Below are 19,219 nucleotides of genomic sequence, written 5' to 3'. Positions count from 1 at the left end.
CATTTAGAGTGACTAGCAAGAGGAGTGTGTGTGTGTGTGGGGGGGGGGGGGGGGGGGGGGGGGGGCATGTGTACTTATGAGGTAAGTGCAGGGCAAAACTTGATTTGTCAGGTATCTGCAGTGTTCATATCTAGAAGGAAATCTGGGGGAATCTGACTCTCACCCAGAAAGCAAATGAAGGTGTCGGCACACACACACACACACAGAGACACACACACACACACACACACACACACAGTGTCACACCTGCAGTCTCTCCTCTGTGGGGTGTTTGCATCCAATCGTGAGGCTCGGGGAATCGATCAGCTGTCTCTTGCCATGTGTCAGACCTGTCTGTCCATCTGTCCGTCAGCTCTAAGTCACACAGAGGGCATCAGAGCTGAGGATGGGGGGGTAAGAGTCCTCTACCGGGTATCTGTGCATCCAGATATAAGCAGGGACACTGATAAAATGCTAAGCTGCCGTCTCCTGAATGTCCCTAGGAACGGTAAAACTTATATAAAGTGATACATTTATTCTAAAGGTACCATTACAACACTTCAGGAAGAGTTTTTCTTTGTTACGCAGCATTTCGAGGTCGATGCAATGCCAAGAAAAAATACATAGATAAAATGAATACATCTAAAATATTTATCAACATATGCTATATTTCAATGATCTGTATCTGTGCTGGAGGCTGAGTGGAGAACACACATCCGAGGAGGATAACTGATGTCAGCTGAATGGATGGATGCCTTTTCTAGTTCTTTATCAAATGACATGTTTGGACCAAAATAAGCAAAACTAAAAAGAACATAGATATTGAAAACAGACAAGCGTCTTGACAAAAAATAGTGATTTAATTTGAAAGAAACAGGAAGTTCCAGGATAACACTGTTTATTCCCTAATAAGCGAAAAAGGGCTTTCAGACAGATGTCGCTTCATCAGACACCAGTAGTGTAAATTGAACTAAACTTCACACAGATAAGGCACACACACACACACACACACACACACACACACACACACACACACACCTCCCATTACGACTAAGTGGCAGTGTTTGTGAAGAAATGACGCTTTTCTGCAGAACACTTCACATCAACGAGCACTCCGTTATTGATGTGAACCTCCGTCTGATCCCGTCTGCAAAGAGTAATGAATAAAGGAAGCACGCAGGAGACACACACACCCTTCTCCCCCCCAAAAACACCCTGACTCAGCTGCTTCTGCGCCCGTTTGTCAGTGAGAAGAAGAACAGGAGCAAGTAAACTACTTCATATATAAATGTCAGAAAATGTACCTAATGTAAACCCCCCCCCCCCTTCCCTTTAAAATGACGAGGTTGGCGAGGCTGCTGCTGGCTGAAGTAATGGTGCTGCCATCACGGCCATGTGAGGAAAATACTCCAACATAGATCAGACGTAATAATAATAATGCCCTGTGATGTACACCAGTCCTATTTAAAACTACTGACAATAACAGACTTGAGTTGAGGCTCCGTTTAACCTGGACAGAATTGCAATAGTGACACTGACCCTCCAATAAATAAGCATTAAACTGTCGAGTGTTTATTTTGCATTGGTCTACTCCTCCGTCTCCTGTTCATTCGTGCTTATTATGCATAAAACAAGCTTTAGTGCGCCTGCTTTACACTGCCACAGCGGATAAAACTGCTCAAAGAAAATAAAACGGTCTCGTCTACAGATTATTGCAGCTTCAGGGATAATAGGGTTTATCAATCAAGGGTTTAAGCTGAGGAGAAAAAGAAGTTGTGAAATTCCCTAAAATCATTTCCTCTATCCGAGTTTTAAACATCAACACGTAGGTCCCTTTTCATGTCCTGTTCTCTGGTCAGTGTTCAGCGCGTCTGTGTGATATCTGTCACTTTATGGTCTACAGGTTTTAAAATAGGTTTTATATAAAAAAAAAAAAGTGATTAAATACAGACATAATACATAAAGAGGTTTAAAAACCCACAAAGATTAAAAATACCATCAGTAAAGCATACACTGGATTCACTGGGACAGTCTTTAAGCTTTGGCACAAATTTTAACTGCTGGTTTGTCTGGTTCTTATACTGGTTAGACTGGCCACAGTCGGCTGCGGAGGATGTGGGCATGATGTCACCAGATATTAAGGTCGTATTCCAAGTGGACTTTGCTTCACATGAAACCAGAACTGGGGAGACAGGAGTAAATCTGATTAAGGCCTTCTCAAAGAGCAGTTTATGTCAATCAGCAGCCTGCTTACTTCTTGCGGTCCTTGTCCTTCTTGCCGTTGGCCGTGAGGCTCTGGGCCTGCAGGAGTTGGGCAGCAGCTCGTCTCTTGCTGTACACACTCTGGTCTTCTTCTAGGAGCTTCTTCTTTTCCTCCAGAGAGGCCTTCTCATCCGCATGGAGGCGCTTCAGCTGCTCAAAACGACTTTGCAGCTGGAGGAAACAAAGACGAGTTAAGGCGACGCCTCTCAAGGGTTCGACAAATTCCTTCTCCATTACTAAAACCCATTTCTGAAGATTGACCATCACGTCCACTCACCTCCCTCTCGGCGTCCTTCAGCTCGGCTTCCTTCTCCTTCACCCTCTGGACGAACATCTGCCTCATCTCGTCCTCCCTCTTCTGCAGCTCCACCAGGAACTCCTGACGCTTGGCCTCATACGTCTGCTGCAAGCTGCAACCGCAAAGTTTACAGCGGCATTATCGAGGGGGGGGGTCACCTGATCATGCTGCCGTCACACGCTGCTGCCCGTGTGGGCGGCTCACCTCACAGGTTTGCACTCTGGTCCCGTGTCTTTGAAGCCCATTTCCTCCAGTTTACAACGTCTGTAGAGCTCGTAGTGGCGAGTGTGAGTCTGCTCTCTCAAGTCCTCCATGTTTACACAGATCAGCATCTCCCTCAGTTTCACAAAGTCACAGTGATTTTCATTTTCCACTGACGCACAGAGACGTGACACAAATAAAAAGGATTCAGACGATTGTTCCGCACATTTCAGAAACTGTAGAGTAGAATAAGACTTTAGGAGTGACAGACTGGCACATGTTGTTACCTTGCACAACACCCCAGGGATACTGGCGCGCCTTCACCATTTTATTGCCAATGGAGACTTCCTCTGTGCTGCCAACAACGGCAAATGGTAAATGACCCTACAAAAGAATATTACAAGATAAAAAAGGACATATTGGACTCCATAAAGCAACAGTTTTAGAGATAACAAGACCACACAGATGCTTGTAAAACCGTCCTGGTGCTACTTGAACATAAAATCCAAACTCCGTATTTTGCTGGTGCGTTTCCTTACGTTCATCGTGGTGTTGACCTTTGCTACAGTCTCATCATCCAGTGGGAACTGGTAGATCTGGACCCCGTTGCTGACCAGTTCGCTCATGATTTTGATCTTGAACTTGTGCAGTTCGCTCTTACTGATGGTGTCTGCTTTGGCGATCACCGGGATGATGTTGACCTAAAGTGACACACAGATAACTGCGTCTGTAAATCCCACAATTAGCGATGAATAAAATGTTTCCACTGTCAACTTTAAGCGAATAATGAACTGTGGATCTGAGCAATGAGGCAGAAGCATCTCCATGAAAACTTCTACTTTATCAAATTTTAAGAAGACAGAATATTCATTTTTACAATATTTGAGTTACAGTTCATCATAGTTTTTTTGGGATAACTTGAGCAGATCCAGATTAGGACGGACTGTGGAAGATTCCTTCATTATCTGCTAACATAGCCAACACATGCTGTATATTATTGTTCTACACTGATTAACATTCGGTCCAGCTAAAGTCACACAAAGACACCATTAGCTCAACTCCAGAACATGCAGAACCAGCCCTGCTGTCCTGACTTTAACTGAAACAGTAAAAACAACAGAAGGCTGTTACATAAACCCTTTAATGAGTTCATTGCTGGCCGAGCGGCCAGATCTGCTCTCCAAACTCTCACACATTCCTGTCCTGACCGTCTGTCACCTTGTTGAACCAAAGACAGACTTGAAATTAGCTGCCGTTGTCTGGGCAAGACCACACACACACACACGTACGCACGCACGCACGCAGAGTGTTAGACTATACAGTGATCCCAGCGGAGAAACCAAATCAATGCGAGGAGATTTATTCCAGCAGCTGTCTGAGTGACTGACTGCCGCTCCGTCAGCGCTGCTTCCAACAAACGCCTCTTTTTGCACCTCTCTGTACAGTGGCACAAAAGGACAACTCAAGTGTGTGTGCGTGAGGTGATTACGACATTCCACAGCCTTTTTTTCCTAAAGCATTCACATACAAATCCAGGGTTAGCGACACTCGCGGCGCAGCAAAATCAAACAAACACACCAAAAAAAAAATGGAACGCAGCTTCACACGGAGAGCATGGGAAAGTTTCCGCTTCCGAAAGCGAGGGGAGGAGTTTAACAGCACGGACGAAATAAAAACCCCCACAAATGACGGACTTACGAGAGAGGCGAGAATGAACTCGGGCATAAATAACACAAAGAAAGTAATCAGAGCCTTTTGTCCCATTTCTCCTGTTTCCAAACAAACCAGCTCTTCTGCTCATAAACATGATATGATTACTTTAAGGCTTATGTGTGACCAAAAATGCTGAAAATGTGACCTTAAAATGCATGAGCTGGTTTCTCTGAGTACCCACGGTCCCTGTTGTCAGCCCTTTTTATTCAGGGTGTCACACACTGTTCCCTCTTCACCACACACGAGGCAGACTGCAGCTCCTCCCAGAAGACACATGCTCGTACACATTTCCATTTAAATAGTTGAGTACAGAAATAAATGTCCGTGACAGAAACCGTTCCCGGTGAGTTCAGGGAAAGTTCATGCGGATTCTGGAGAGAACTGACCAAATGCATTCTTTTACCAGTCTGCTCCCAACAAGCAGTGCTGGAACGCTGCAGCCACATATTTTTGTCCTTTATCAACTTGTACGGTATGAACTGGCAGCATGAACCACGGCCACATTAATCTCACATTAGTGTTGTTATTACTGCGGTTTTTTTGCACACAATAACAGAATTAAGTGAATGTGGTGATTAGTGGTTCCTGGGGTTTCATTCTCTCTGTCATGTTTGTCAATTTATCCAGACAATTAATACAAAAAATAACAGTTCTCCATCAGTCACAAATAAACTGCTGGGGGAAAAAGAAAGTCTATTTTTGAATCTACTAAATTACTCCTATAAAAGAAACAAAACATATCTCAATGGCTTGGTTATTATAAAGTGTAAAATATAAAGCAGCCCAATATGAATAAAAGTTTAGCTCCATAATTAACACAACTGCTGTTTAACTACAGAATATTTTAAGTTAATTTAGATGTCCTGTAATAAAGAAACAAGCCTTACCTTGCTGTCTAGTTTCTTCATAGTCACAAGGTCCAAGGACTTGAGAGAATGACCTGACGGAGAGATGAAATAAAGGCAGGCGTGGACTCGCGAGTCGTGGTAGTTGTGGAGAGAGCGCTTGATTTTTAGCTCCTCTTGCAGATAACTCTCAAACTGTTTATCAATGTAGTCCACCACTGGCTGATAGCTAAAACAAAGGAGAAATCTGGGTTTAATGAAGGCAAAACTTTATATTCCAAGCTGATTTTTGGCAGCACATGTACTAAAATGCTTAAAACAGCCCCTACACTGAGCACATGAAGGTTGTCATTATCACATTCTCACATGCCTCTTCTTACCTGTCTTCTTTGTTCATTTGATCTCCAAAACCCACGGTGTTGACCACAGTCAGGCGCAGTCTGACATTACTCTCCTGAAGATCATAGGTCTGGGCACGCAGCTTCACCTGAGGCTCAAAGTGGGACGACTCAAAGTTCTCGAAGTTGGTGTTGAAGAGGGTGTCCATCAGGGTAGATTTGCCAATGCCAGTTTCACCTGAAAAAGGAAGAACAAACTTGATTTATTTTGTATGAGTGAGGCGAATGCTTGAGTCTACAAAAAAAAGCTAATGTACTAAAAGCTTGAAGGCACAATAATTAAAGTCCAATCATGACCCCAGTTGTTAGGACAATTAAAATCATTATACTCACTCTTCCAGCTAATTACTGAACAGGTGAAAAGGGGGTGAAAATCAGCAGCATATTTAATCATCTACAACACCCAAAGCTCCCACCTAATTTACTAATCTTGGCTTGTTAGTCAAGGGAAGTACTTTGAGTTGTGAAAGATTACTAGAAAACTGCATCCATAACACGGTCCATTTACCATTTAACAAGAAGTGCCATTAAACAGCACTCTACTTACAACCCACTACAATGTGGGTTAGATTGGCTGCTGTTCTGGGTAAGCCATGATTAGGTGTGAGGGTAACATACCAATACAGAGAATATTGAAGCAAAATCCCTGGAAGATGGACTTGTTGACCAGCTGATCGGGGAGACTGTCAAAGCCGACGTGGCCAGCCAGGGACAGGTGTCGGGATCCATTATCCTGATAATCAAATTGCAGGTATGGTTAGTTGATTTGAATTACTCTTCTCTGATACTAAGCAGAAAACTGTTATTACAGTGCTAATTATTTCAGTCGATATTTAGAAACATAACTCCTTGTGTAGTAGGCACTTTAGATTAAAGTCCTTGTTATAAACGTTCTACTACATATCAGACAGCCAGGAAACATTTAGGAAGATGCCCTTTAGGAAAAATGAACGCTGTGTAATATTTTTTTATCGCCTTGCATATTGAAGCAAGTAAAATGTGTTTAATCGAAACGTAAACCTGCATAAACTTTTGATTGCTAATGGGCTAACTTTGCGCACTGTTAGGCAGCTAATGTCCAGTTACCCGAGCAGTCTTCTTCAAATGTAAAACAAATAAGCACTTCAAAATTGGTCCATTAGGTGTATTAAATAGTGAACAGCATATGAGTTTCAGTATGGGAAACGTATTGTTTCCCATTTTAACCACGAAGCTTTCAAGATAAACAAAAGTAACTCTCGTTAGCTTAGCTAACTCAGTGATAGTCTATCCGGACACTCCCTGTTCAAGTACCAAGGACACTGATTTGGCAAGTACAATTGGAAAAGAATACTAACCGGCTGCCGAGCGACATCCGAAACAGACATTGTTTCCGTTTGTGTGAATAAGTCTGATAATTTCTAAAATAATTACGCTAATTATTGAACTCAAACACGAACTTCTTCTTCAGAACCCTGCTCGGGACCGCCTTTCTCTGCGTTCGACAACTGGTCGGACTGGACTATTCGAAACAAGGTAAGCTTGAGGTAAGAAGTGTCCTAGGGTAAGATACTATACATTTGCAGTGGTGGGTGAGTACCGTCAATTTAAAATACAAATATCGCTACAATTGCTTGGAAATAAAACCAAAGTAAGAGGACTAAATTACAGGCAAACCATTTTCCACTTTTAGAAACACGCTCACCCCTGTTTCCGTATAGTGGTACGGCGCAGATTAATTTTCTCGTCCGCTTCAGGACGGCTAGTGAATTGTCGGAAACGCTGAAATATGTTCCCAATTTCGTAATCACAATGAAAAAAAATGACGCATTTTATACGACAGAACTACGTAACGTAAATATAAAATTAAATGTATTATAATTTCTATACATCGCAAAAAAGAGATTTTTTAACCGACAGCACTGACTATATTCGGGTTTGGTGTCGGTGTTTACGAGGAACACATGAACGCATCAATGTTTTGTGGATGTTTCTACTACGTGCGACCCCTATCTGCCAGATATCGACACTCCCCATGGAGGAGAGAAGGGACGCTGGGACGATGATGCTCTCACCGTTGATCAACAACATCCGTGGATGACAGCAACGCAACCATGAAGTCATTTTGCAAAAAAGATGTATAAGATATTCGAGCCATCTGTGCGCTGTTGTTTGGACCATTCGGAATGATGATGGCGTCCAACTGCACGGAGCAAGCCGTGCAGGAGTTCTTGATGGAGAGAGGAGGGAGGGTCCGACAGATGGAGCTGATCGATCATTTCCTATCAGTTTGTGGGAGAAATCACCAGTCGACAGAGGGGTTGGATAGCGAGGCTCTGAAACGTGTCGTGGATAGCGTGGGATTCGTGAAAGTGGAAGACGGCGTGAAATTTGTTTGTTTAAACGGTGGAGGGTCGGTGATGCGTGCGGGCACAGACGGCCACGATCACGAGGAGTGCAACGGCAATATCCATGAGACGGTGCACGACAGCAACTGTGTCAACGGCAACCCTGACAACGCAGCACAAGCAGGTGAGGGATGAACACGCATTCTCCCTTTTTTGCAAGGAGTAATTCATGCAGGGACGCACCTTGTTCCCTCTTTGATCTATAAGCTTATATAGTTTCTTTAAATCGAATTAAGTGCGCATTTTGCTCCAGGAAAACCGTACACACACTCAGTGGTTGTGCCGGTTACTAAAAACGTAACTGTGAAGGTTAAGTTTAACCTAGAAATGCAAAATGTGTTAAATTATCATCATAGTTCAGTAATTAAACATCAGTAATTAACCAAGCACCTGAAGTTATTATTGTAAAAAAAATTAAATAAAAATAAAACAACTTCAGATTTCTTTAATTCTTAAGTTGATTTTGGACGACTTCAAGGGTTTCTTTTGATTAGGATGCCGGGGCTCATGGGAAACAGGTGGACAGAGGAAAACGCTGTGCTCACTGACTTTCCTTTCCATCCATTCAAGAGACAGTAAATAATAACTGAGTTGATGCTGTTTTGATAAGCTGTCCTTTCTGTTCATACTACGGATAACAATGTCAGACTGAGTCAGAGCTGATGACTAAGTCAAATGAAATCCAATTGTTCCACAGCAGCATCCAGCTCGTTGGCTGGTGGCCTGGACAACGACAAACAGTCAAATGCCAATGAGCAACCTGCAGCCCCCTCCCTGGATAATAAGCCCATTATGGAGACTCCCACCTCTGGTGTAGGAGGGGAGGTAAAACTGAGGGAGAGGAGGAGGAGAGAGTCAGCCCCGGTGATTGGTGTGGCAGATTTGGACCACCCACACCCTTCAGGTTGCCACAGCCAGCAGGTGCGGGGGGCTCGCAGGATATCCAAAGGGTCTCAGCGGGCCATGCTGGTCAGCTGTCTCTCTGAGGACTGCTCACTGGAGGGACTGGACCCTGTTGGAGATATCAACACGCCCAAGGGAAGCCGGCGGAACTTCATCGAGTTGATGATGAGTAGCTCTCCTCAGGTAGGATACTTTGTCTGTGTGGTCCTACTTCAAACTCGTAACTTTATTTGTACGGCGGTTGACAACAGCGGGGGGATGTAATGTCACCTTAGAGGTTGCTGTGGAAATGCAATATTCATGAAGCTCGTCTCCACAGCATCTGACTTACGCAACTCAGAAATTTGATACAGTGATGTAACAGAGCTCAACCGTGTAAGCTCGGGTCAGGGTTAAGCCTCCCGTGATGTGGCTCATGTCTTTCTGATGATCATCCTCTGTAAAAAAAAACAAACAAACAAACATGCTCATCATGTTGTCAGCACTTGGTCCTGTTTATGTGCCATCAACAAATGTGATTGTGTGTCCGGTGTGTAAAAGCCAGGATATGGATGCTACATTTTTCCTGATCCGTCTTCCATTGACTCATGACTCAGTAGCTGCGTAACACTGAAAAAATAATAATTCTGTTCCCCTAGAGTCATTTTACCGAAAGCCATTTCTACCAGTTCTCTCAAAAATTGTCATTGTGCAGGTCCGCAGGTCTCTGATCAGCCGCGGTTCACGCGTCCGTGACTCTGTCAAAGGCGACGGCGACTCAACGTCCCTCCTCTCCTCAGCCACGGATGAAGATTGCGCCTCCGTGACCCTTGACCCGCTGGAACACGAGTGGATGCTGTGCTCCTCGGACGGCCTGTGGGACAGCCTGCAGCCCCTGCTTGCTGTGGAGCCTGGACTTGTGACCAAGAGGGACTTTGTGACCGGCTTCACCTGCCTCCACTGGGCCGCTAAGCAGGGCAAAGCAGAGCTGCTGTCCCAGCTGCTGGCCTTCGCCAAAGAGAACGCCATCCCCGTCAATGTCAACGTGAGGTCCAGCGCCGGGTACACCCCTCTACACTTGGCAGCCATGCATGGGCATACCCAGGTGGGTCAGCATGTCTGATGTCTTAGACCTGCCGGTGAAGAGCAATAGTGACACCGTGTGTGGCTTAACTGTCAGAAAACAGAAGACATGATTTTGATTGACAGGTGGTTCGTGTGCTGCTGTCTGACTGGGAGGCAGACCCCGAGGCTCGAGACTACAGCGGGAGGAGAGCCATCCAGTACCTGCCCCCCCCCCTGGCTGCCAACCTGCAAGAGGAAGGAGTCGTCATCTCGCCCGGATCCGAGTCAGACAGGGAGAATGTCAACGGCGGCAGTGGCGTCAGCAGTGGAGGCCGCGGGTGGCGCTTCCCAAAAGTCCTTCCTGGAAACCTCAACCCGCTGCGACTCCTGAACCCGCCGGCCGAGGCGGCCGAGGACGCGGCTTCAGGGAAGAGGACCAAGGGGAGGAAGGAACTTCAGAGGAAGTCGTCCCTGAGCAGGCTGAACGCCCGGTTCCACCGGGGGCGCCACAGAGCCCAAATCATCCACAGTGCGTCGTTCAAGGACGCTGAGGAGGTTGGAAAAGTGGAGGATCTTCCCAGCAGCCCACTGCGCACACGACCGCTGTCCAATTTGTTTGGTTGAATTCCCTCAATCAGACATGTACAGCAGAAATACAGTTTACTGGCATTTATTCGCTGTCATTTCAGACACTTTTGTCATCAAATTCAAAGAATACGATAGAAATGCCAGAGCAGAGCCGGGTTCTTCACCATTTATTTTGGTTTTTATTGCCGTGGTTAGGTTTACACACAGGTGCATAGCAGACACGATGATAACAGGTTTGTTCTTAGCACCCTTTTTGAAACGACACGTTCAAATTCCCTGAACTGAACTTTCGTTTATGCTGCAGACAACAATCACTGGACCGATAAATACGCTGTATGATCGGGAGGTGCTGATGTTTTCAATACAATTCCGCGTTCTTAACAAATGTTTTATTTTTTAGTATCAGATTTTAACAGGCGGAGTCGGCACATGTCACTTTGGATATTATGGGATGCTCCAACAAAACCAGCATTTTTCCAGTCCTGCGTCATATCTGGAGGGTGTTATTAAAACAGAGGGGTGGGAAAAATCTGTTTACATGTATTCTCTGTGTGTACAAATAACAATATTGTGTGTTTTTCCCCATTAGTTTTAAAATCTTTGAGATTGGGGCCATAAGTCTGTTGTAGTCCCCCCCCAGGACCTATTTCTTTTCACAATGTACCTCAAGTCTTCTGATTCTGACTCAGTGTTACATCTCTGACAGCACTTTTGGATGCAGGTTTGAAAGACAGAAATTACATCTAACATAATAAGAATTATTATATATTTATTTATCAAGGTTAAAGGGATAACTCACCCAAATGGAGAAGTTATGAACTAGTAACTTTGGGGTGGGGGGGTTGATGGATCGACCTCTGCTGTCCTGGAGCCCACTGCAAAACTCAGAAATGTCACCCACCTCTCCACTGGCACAATATATCACTTTTGGGGTAAACTGTCCCTTTAAGGTCCTTCTATCGATCAACAACAGCACATAAGTTCAAAAACACATATGCAATCAAGCCAACAGTTTCTACTTTTGCCTATATGGGTGTATTTGTACTGTAGATTGTATAAAAGTTGCATGTACATCATCTATAGATGGTTAAAATACTGGGTGAGATTTTGCTTTTGTTTTGGACTGTAACCTTTATAGCATTTGTATGGAAACCCTGTTTGTGTAACTGTAGCAGTCGACCTTTGTCACGTAACTTTGTATCCTATTTGTAGGCAGGCTCTTGGGTGAGAGGTAGGGGAGAATGTCAATGCTGTAGTTCCTGTGTGTGTAAATTGTCTACCCTGGACTGATGTGAATACACTGTTACTGAGCCACTCTCACTTTTTTTCTCACATCTTGTACCTTGAATACGAAATAAAGCAATAATGTTTTGCGTAATTTAATTACTCTTATGTCCACCTGCAGAGGATCAATAAATTAAAAAGCTAAGATTGACACATATGAAAGAGTTAAATTCAACCAGACCAAAGCACCATGGTATTGTCCATGTCTGGTGGTGCTGAATAATTGATGATCCAATGATTCTTCCCACCCCCAAATCTAGCAGCCTTGCAGTAGATCCATAGTTTCCTGTCCATAAGCTCCCCATTGAACATTATACCCAATGCAGATGCTCTTCCATCCTGCATTTTTGCTCTGCTAATGCAGCAAGGCCATGTTTTTTTTTGCCATCTAAATCATCTTAAGATTAGAAATTTTTAACTTGAATGCAAGTTTTCTGTTTTTTTTTCAGTTCTTCTGAGCCTTTTATTTATAAGTCCGTGAAGATGAGAGGCAAAATGTAAAGTCGATTAAGTTAAATTATGCGCTTCCTTTCCAATCACTGCACGTATTGCTTGCAAGTGGATAATCTGTTCCAGTGACACTGTGATACTGTTCAGGCTTGCATCTGTCCTTACCAGAACAAACCAAGTCTATAAACCAGGATTACATGTATATGATCATTACATTCAATGTGCTGCTGCTGGAAGTTTAAATACTTTGAATCTACCAGTTAAATGGGATTTATAAAGGTCACTGGAGGGATGAGCTTTTTTCCCTGGACTGGTAAACTCCAGTCTGATGCCTCGGGCAGCCTGTTGGATGACTGCTGATCAGAACAGAGTAGAGAGGCTGTGTGACTGCAGCTACTGACCTACATACAAAGTGAGGGGAGTAATGCCTATTATGTAAATTCCTCTGCCATCTTTTCAGGGAAACTGTGCCATTTTTTTTGCCTGTGGGGCTCCACTGTTACCCAGATCTATTTATAATCTCCTCATATATCTCACGATCTCCCCAGTCACCACTTTGATGATAAAAACAACAGTGCCAAACGGCAATCAAGCTACAAACTAATGTACGATGTGAGCTGGATGTTTCACAACATGCTGGATTTCAAAAATAGGCCCCCTGTAGTGAATTCGTTCTATGACCTCAGAAAGCAGCATGAAACATTGTTGCTTTGAAAGAAAAAAGATTTAAAAAAAAAAAATAAGTTGGCTAAAAAGTGGAAACAAAATTTTACCCAAAGACATTTATACAATCCTAGTACATTAGTCAGAGAAAATCTTTAAGAAGTCCTATGTATCCATTTGATACATGTAAAATGTTAATATAAGTATATTCTAATTACAATAGCATAACAATAATAGTAATAATAATAATAATAATAATAATAATAATAATGATGATGGAAATAATGATAATAATTATTATTTTATTATTATTGTTGTTATTAACATGCCAATTTGTCACACGGTGTCGCTGTTTGAAACGCCGCCATTTTTCTTCTTCGTGTGGTTTTTCTCTTAAGGTCATAGTTCATTACATGCGGAAGTAGCTTTTTTTATGTCGGATCCGGTTGATCTCAGAATTATTCCGCTTTTTTGAACAAAAAAAAATGTTTTTCCTTCTTCGATGTATGTGAGGTAGGTAGTGGAGGTGATGACTGCAGTACGGCTTAATATTATAGAAAAGAAAGGTACTACATTTGAAATCAGGCTAACAACGCATGAAGTCATGCTCAAAGCTAATAGTCATATAACTTGCGTGAACTGGTGTCGACTTTGTTCTATGATTTACAGTCAATATGATTTAGGAAACGCTGCAAAGATGGTTATATTATGCTAGGTTGCAAATTTTGCAGTTACACAACTCCACGGCTACTTAGCTCAAAATATATTAAGCTAACGTACATAAACCACCATCAACATCAGTATACATATTTGCTTTCTAACATCTTTATTTTAGAAAAAAACAGTCTTTAACGTTTAATTTCAGATGATATTGTCACCCGTCTGAAGTAGTTATCTAAACGATTTGTTTATGCTGATGTTTATTTAATGTTGAATGACGTAAAGGTGTAATAACAACGATAGCAGACCCATGCAGTTAAATTTTCATTCATTACATAATACTTACTCGTTTTAACAGTATTATTCTCTCCAACACTTCTACAGCTTTTCTTCCGACAAAAACTGCAACCATGACAACCATTGTCAATGATACTTCAGAGGCTATTTGCCTTTCTTCTGAGTACAAAGTGTACCTCAAGCCTATTGCCAAGATGACCATCAGTGTGGCACTGCCCCATCTCAAGCTGCCCGGAAAGAGCATCTCCAACTGGGAGGTAATGGAAAGAGTCAAAGCCATGGTAGCGCCGGAGCAATTTTCATCTCTGCGCATCTCCAAGAGCACATTGGAGTTCATCCGCTTTGAAGGAGAAGTAGAGAACAAGATGGTGGTCAAGAGCTTGCTAAGCCATCTGGATGGAAAGAGCATCAAACTCAGTGGATTTACTGATGTTCTGAAAGTAAGGCTGATAGTATTGTCATCAGTATTGGTTATTAAAAAATGTGCTGTTGAATGTACATGTATCACATAATATCCAGTCGCTCCAGCCAAGTTGATATATTTACACCTATGTGTGAACCAGTCTTTCATCTGCTTCTCAGGTTCGTGCAATTGAGAATAAGGTGGACTTCCCTACGCGCCATGATTGGGAGTCCTTCTTCCGTGACGCCAAGGACATGAACGAGACTCTGCCTGGGGAGAGGCCCGACACCATCCACTTGGAGGGACTTCCTTGCCGCTGGTTCAGTCAGAAGGACAGTCAGTTCCCTGATCGGCCCTCTGAAGAAGCCCTCATTGCTGTCTTTCAGGCATTTGGAAAGGTGCTACTTTTTCCATTTCAGACTATATTTAATATTAAAATTCATTCATTTAGTGGGTATAACAGGTGCTACATTCTAACTAAGTTTGTTGTAAGTTTGTTATATGCTTCGTTTTGGGACTGCAGGTGAGAAATGTAGACATTCCAATGCTGGACCCATACCGCGAGGAGATGCTGGACAAAAATTTCAACACCTTTAGCTTTGGAGGTCATCTGAACTTTGAGGCTTATGTCCAGTATCAAGAATACTGTGGATTCACCAAGGCGATGGACACACTGCGTGGAATGAAGCTGATGCTGAAAGGAGATGATGACAAGGCAGTGGCTTGCAACATCAAGGTAATTACTGAACTCGTTAAAGCAAGACTGCTGCCTCTTTTGGGATAAGCAAAATATAGTGATCATATTACCAAAAGAAAATGTCCGAGTGGATTTACTCCATAACACAGTTTCTAAATTAATTATGATGAAAATTACACAAAAGTCACATCAACATCCACCCTGGCTACATGAACTCATTCTTTTTAAATAGTCCACTGAACCTATTGTAAAAACGTATAAGAAAGATAGTCATGTTGTTAAGTCAGAAAAAATGTATTCTTCTCTCTTTAATTCCATCATATTACAATTGGATGTGGAGTTTATCTAAAGAAAAAACTGTTCTGTCTCAAACTGGCTTTACTCTTTTTATTTGTTCTGCTAATCAAGGCAAACCTTGAATTTGCAAGCTGCTCCCTTGTGTAAGAAGCTACCAGTGAATTGGTTCTACTGTTATGATGCTGCAGATTATAGCAATTATACTGTGTCAGAGTCACAAAGCAGCTTTAAGACCTTTTAGTAGAATGAGAATTAAAGCTCCCTCACCATTATTTCCAAGGTAACGGAGGTAGGGGGAGAGACAAGGCTGTAATCCACAGGATAAAGCCTCTGGGTTAAATATAAATTGTGGACGAGGCTATAAGGTGAAGGAAGAAAGCATATTGTATCTTGCTTTTGACAATAAATGGTAAAATTTGGAACATTGTCGCATGAACTCATGCACCTCAGCATGATCATTGTTACGATCACGTCATGGTCGGTAGGAAAGAATTTGAAAAAATAGGCTCACACTTACTGTTGCGCAACATGATTTTGGTGAAGTTTCCGTGTTTGTACTACAACCGTGTGAATATTGTATATTTTTCTTAGGTGACCTTTGACACCACTAAGCACCTCAGTGAGTCTGCTCTCAAAAGGAGAAACCAGGAGAGGTTGAAGTTAGAGGAGTTGGAGAGGCAGAGAGAAGAGCAGAAACGACGGGAGAAAGAGGCAGAGGAACGGCGCAAGGAGGAGGAGAGGTCTGATTGTTTTGGAGACTAATGAAATGCTTCCAGCTGAATGAGGACAATGACCTATTTGCAGCCATTAACTACTTTACTTCATACCTTTACTTCAGGAAGCAGAAGGAGCAAGAAGAGGAGGAGAAGGAAAGGAAGAAGGAAGAGAAGATAAGAAAACGAGAACAGAAGTTGCGGGAAAAAGAGGAGAGGAAAAACCTTAAGAAAGTGAGGCGACAACAGGAAGAGGAACAAAAGAAACTGCAGATGAAGATCGCCATGGAAGAGAGAAGGCTGCTGCTGGCTCAGCGCAACCTGGAGTCTTTACGACTTGTTGCTGAGCTGCTCGCCAGGGCCAAGGTATTAAACACGTGTAAAACAAGACAGTAGATGTGATGGTCAGCAGCAGCTGCTGTGAAACCTAGAAGCATGACAAGTTTCAATTGTGGTTTCTGATTCTTAAGCTTGTTCGCCTTCAGGTCCTGAAGCAGAAACAGCAGGAGAAGGAGAGAGCAGAGCGGGAGGAGCAGACAAGGCTGGAGCAGTCTCGGAAAAAAGAGGAGCTGGCACGTCTGCAGCAACTGGAGGCCTGTCGACGCAAGCAGGAGGAGGAACTCCGCAGGGTGGAGGTGGAGAAGGAGCGCGCGCTGGAGCTCCAGCGCCGTGAGAAGGAGTTGAGGGAGAAACTGCTTTGTAACCTCTTGAAGAAGGGCAGCGATAAAGCTGCCAGACCTGCGGGCACACGGGAGCAGGTTTTGACGGGTGAGGAGGCTTTGGGTCATGGTGGTGCCGTGACACCCGAGACCTTAAGTCAGTTGAATGGCATAAAGGCAGAAAGGAGCAAAGACGAGCAGGTCTCAAAACCTGCTCTCCACGAGAAGAGGGGAGGGGAGGTCAGGAAGAAGGAGCGGGCGGTGGCGAGCAGACGCAGCAAGGACCGCTCCTACAGCCAGGGAAGGAGCGGGAAAACCCACAGCCGAGACAGGAGGAATCACTCCCGCAGCTCCCACAGGAGAAGGAGCTCCAGCCATCACAGGAGGAGCTCTAGTCGTCACAGAAGGAGCCCCAGTTACCCAGGCGGGAGGAGGCGAAACCACAGCCACTGCAGCAGGAGCTCCAGCTCCAGCCGGGACAGGAGCAGGAGCAGCAGTGGGAGGAGCTACGGCAGAGGCCGCAGGTACAGTCAGCGCAGGTCCAGCAGAGGCAGCTCCAGGGGCAGCAACAGAAGCAGAGGCAGGAGGAGTCACAGTCGCAAGCACAGGAGACGTAGCAGCAGCAGGAGGATGGGCTACTCCCAACGACGGTAATCCATCCGATCAGTTTTAGAAATATTGTTACAAACCCTGAATAAAATAGATTGGAATGTGGACCGATGCTGCTATTGTTTCCCTCCACGAGTGCAAGACGAGAGCATTTGGACGGACGTAGAGGCAAACATCTCTGAACACTGATGTAAAACTGGCATTTGGAATTGACGATTCTTCTCGATGCTGCTGATTAACCCATGCTGTCTATCCCCAAATCTGGAAGGAGGAAAATGGTGCAAGTGGCCTGTACGTTGATTCAGCACCAGCCTGTTGATCCACCCAAGTCTACAGCTCCTATACCTGTAAAAGAATCATGACTAGCTGCACTGAAATATGAATTGTCCTTTTTCCTCATTTCTTCAGGTTTGGTTGTGATGCTGGTATTTATTTCAGAAAAAAAAAAGTTTATTGACATCCAGGGTAAAGCCAAGACTGCAGTGATCTCACAGGCCCACCTAACAAAGGCCCAAAAGTTTTTATTAGAATTTATGGATTTACCCTTTAGTTTTGTTATAAGTCGTAAAATGGTGAAAGGTTTGGACACACACACCTTATTTAATGTTTTTTCCTTTATGTTAATGACTATTTACATTGTAGTTTCTCACTGAAGGCAATAAGGAGTTAAAAAAGTGTGATACAACTCAAAACACCCTTCGCTTTCTTTACTGCTTTGCGCCCTCTTGACATTCGTGGGTTCACCTGAACTGGCTTTCCACCCGTCCTGACGGCGTTCCCAGAGATGCTGAGCACCTGTTGGCCTGTTTGATTTGCTCTGAGGGGCATCTGATCCCAAACCAGCTCTACCCGGTTTAGGTCAGGTGACTGTGGTGCCCAGGTCACCTCACCCAGCGCTCCAACCCCCCTCCTCGGCCAAATAGCCTTTGCACAGCCCGGAGGTGTGTTTGGGGTCATTGTCCTGTTGAAAATAAATTTGACGTCACCTGGATGGGATGTCGCTGCTGTTGTAGTTGTGCTGGTTCAGTGTGCCTTCAACTTTGAATGGATCTCCGACACCAGCAAGGCGACCCCTCACATCACACCTCCTCCATGCTTCACAGTGATAGGGATGTTCACCATGACCCAACCTGACTTCTGCACAACTGACGGTCCCAGCTCCTCTAAGAAGACAAGGAATTCCACAAATGGACCATGACAAGGTGCACCAGTGGGTGTAAACCATTTCAGGTGTATCATTGAGGAATCTAGAGCATAAAACATGTTAGCAGTTATTTTACATTATTTTATTTTCTGTGTGATTTTATAGATATGAAGTAGAAAGATTTTATAGATATGAAGTAGAAAGTATTAAAAATCAAGAAAACCCATTGGATGAGATGGTGTGTCCAAACGTGACTGGTAGTGTACATAAACTTCAAGCTCATTTCTTTAACCTCAATAGGTGTTCTGACTATTTTGATCCGTTTGATGAGGTCACATGAGCAAAGTATTGTTTTGTGCTGATTCTCATGGAGCCGTTGTCACAATATGAATAAAATTTTAAATGAAACCAAGCGTGAAGGTAAATGTGATTTTGCATCTGTAAATCATGACCATGCAGAAATGAATGAAACAACCATCACGCAGGCGTGCAGCATGTCTGGAACTAACTAATTTTCATTTCATTTGCAAAAGAGGGGAAGTTGACATCTCGTGGCAGATTTGGGGTTCTTGAAGCGAAAAGGTACCAGAATGCCAGGTACCAGAATGCACTGTGGCCGGTTCCCCACGCATCAGTGCCCAAGCATGAGTGATAATAAGTGAACAAAGCGGCAGTGTTATTGTCACAAGTTGTTTTTTTTCATTGCAGACTGAAATCCAGCTCTA

At 43.7% G+C, this 19,219-nt stretch overlaps 3 protein-coding genes across 5 annotated transcripts; 2 read left to right on the top strand and 1 right to left on the bottom strand.

Moving 5' to 3' along the window:
- Positions 1-820: 820 nt before the first annotated feature.
- Positions 821-7,193, bottom strand: septin10 (septin 10). Its single transcript, XM_011611095.2, has 10 exons — positions 7,034-7,193; positions 6,315-6,429; positions 5,679-5,874; positions 5,341-5,527; positions 3,280-3,441; positions 3,028-3,124; positions 2,744-2,912; positions 2,519-2,651; positions 2,234-2,412; positions 821-2,161 (listed from the first exon to the last, which is right to left on the bottom strand). Exons 1-10 carry the CDS (start codon positions 7,061-7,063, stop codon positions 2,146-2,148), a joined length of 1,284 nt encoding a protein of 427 aa, XP_011609397.1. The 5' UTR covers positions 7,064-7,193; the 3' UTR covers positions 821-2,145.
- Positions 7,194-7,677: 484 nt separating this feature from the next.
- On the top strand, positions 7,678-12,001 carry sowahca (sosondowah ankyrin repeat domain family Ca). Of its 2 annotated transcripts, none has more exons than XM_029835104.1 (4): positions 7,678-8,207; positions 8,784-9,169; positions 9,681-10,070; positions 10,175-12,001. In XM_029835104.1, exons 1-4 carry the CDS (start codon positions 7,862-7,864, stop codon positions 10,652-10,654), a joined length of 1,602 nt encoding a protein of 533 aa, XP_029690964.1. In that variant the 5' UTR covers positions 7,678-7,861; the 3' UTR covers positions 10,655-12,001. The 2 variants fall into 2 exon arrangements, with proteins under 2 accessions (XP_029690964.1, XP_003962069.2); XM_003962020.2 differs by having other exon boundaries at positions 7,680-8,207; positions 8,781-9,169.
- Positions 12,002-13,401: 1,400 nt separating this feature from the next.
- akap17a (A kinase (PRKA) anchor protein 17A) lies at positions 13,402-18,906 on the top strand. Of its 2 annotated transcripts, none has more exons than XM_011611109.2 (7): positions 13,402-13,528; positions 14,060-14,412; positions 14,555-14,773; positions 14,899-15,111; positions 15,961-16,109; positions 16,208-16,448; positions 16,568-18,906. In XM_011611109.2, the coding sequence occupies exons 2-7, from the start codon at positions 14,086-14,088 to the stop codon at positions 17,393-17,395; spliced, it is 1,977 nt and encodes a 658-aa protein (XP_011609411.2). In that variant the 5' UTR covers positions 13,402-13,528; positions 14,060-14,085; the 3' UTR covers positions 17,396-18,906. The 2 variants fall into 2 exon arrangements, with proteins under 2 accessions (XP_011609411.2, XP_029702341.1); XM_029846481.1 differs by having other exon boundaries at positions 13,416-13,581.
- The last annotated feature ends 313 nt before the right edge of the window (positions 18,907-19,219 follow it).

The sequence above is a fragment of the Takifugu rubripes genome, chromosome 1 (assembly GCF_901000725.2).
Source record: "Takifugu rubripes chromosome 1, fTakRub1.2, whole genome shotgun sequence".
In the NCBI taxonomy this organism is placed as follows: domain Eukaryota; kingdom Metazoa; phylum Chordata; class Actinopteri; order Tetraodontiformes; family Tetraodontidae; genus Takifugu; species Takifugu rubripes.
Note: the sequence above shows the minus strand (reverse complement) of the source record. Positions and strands in the feature narration are given on the sequence as shown.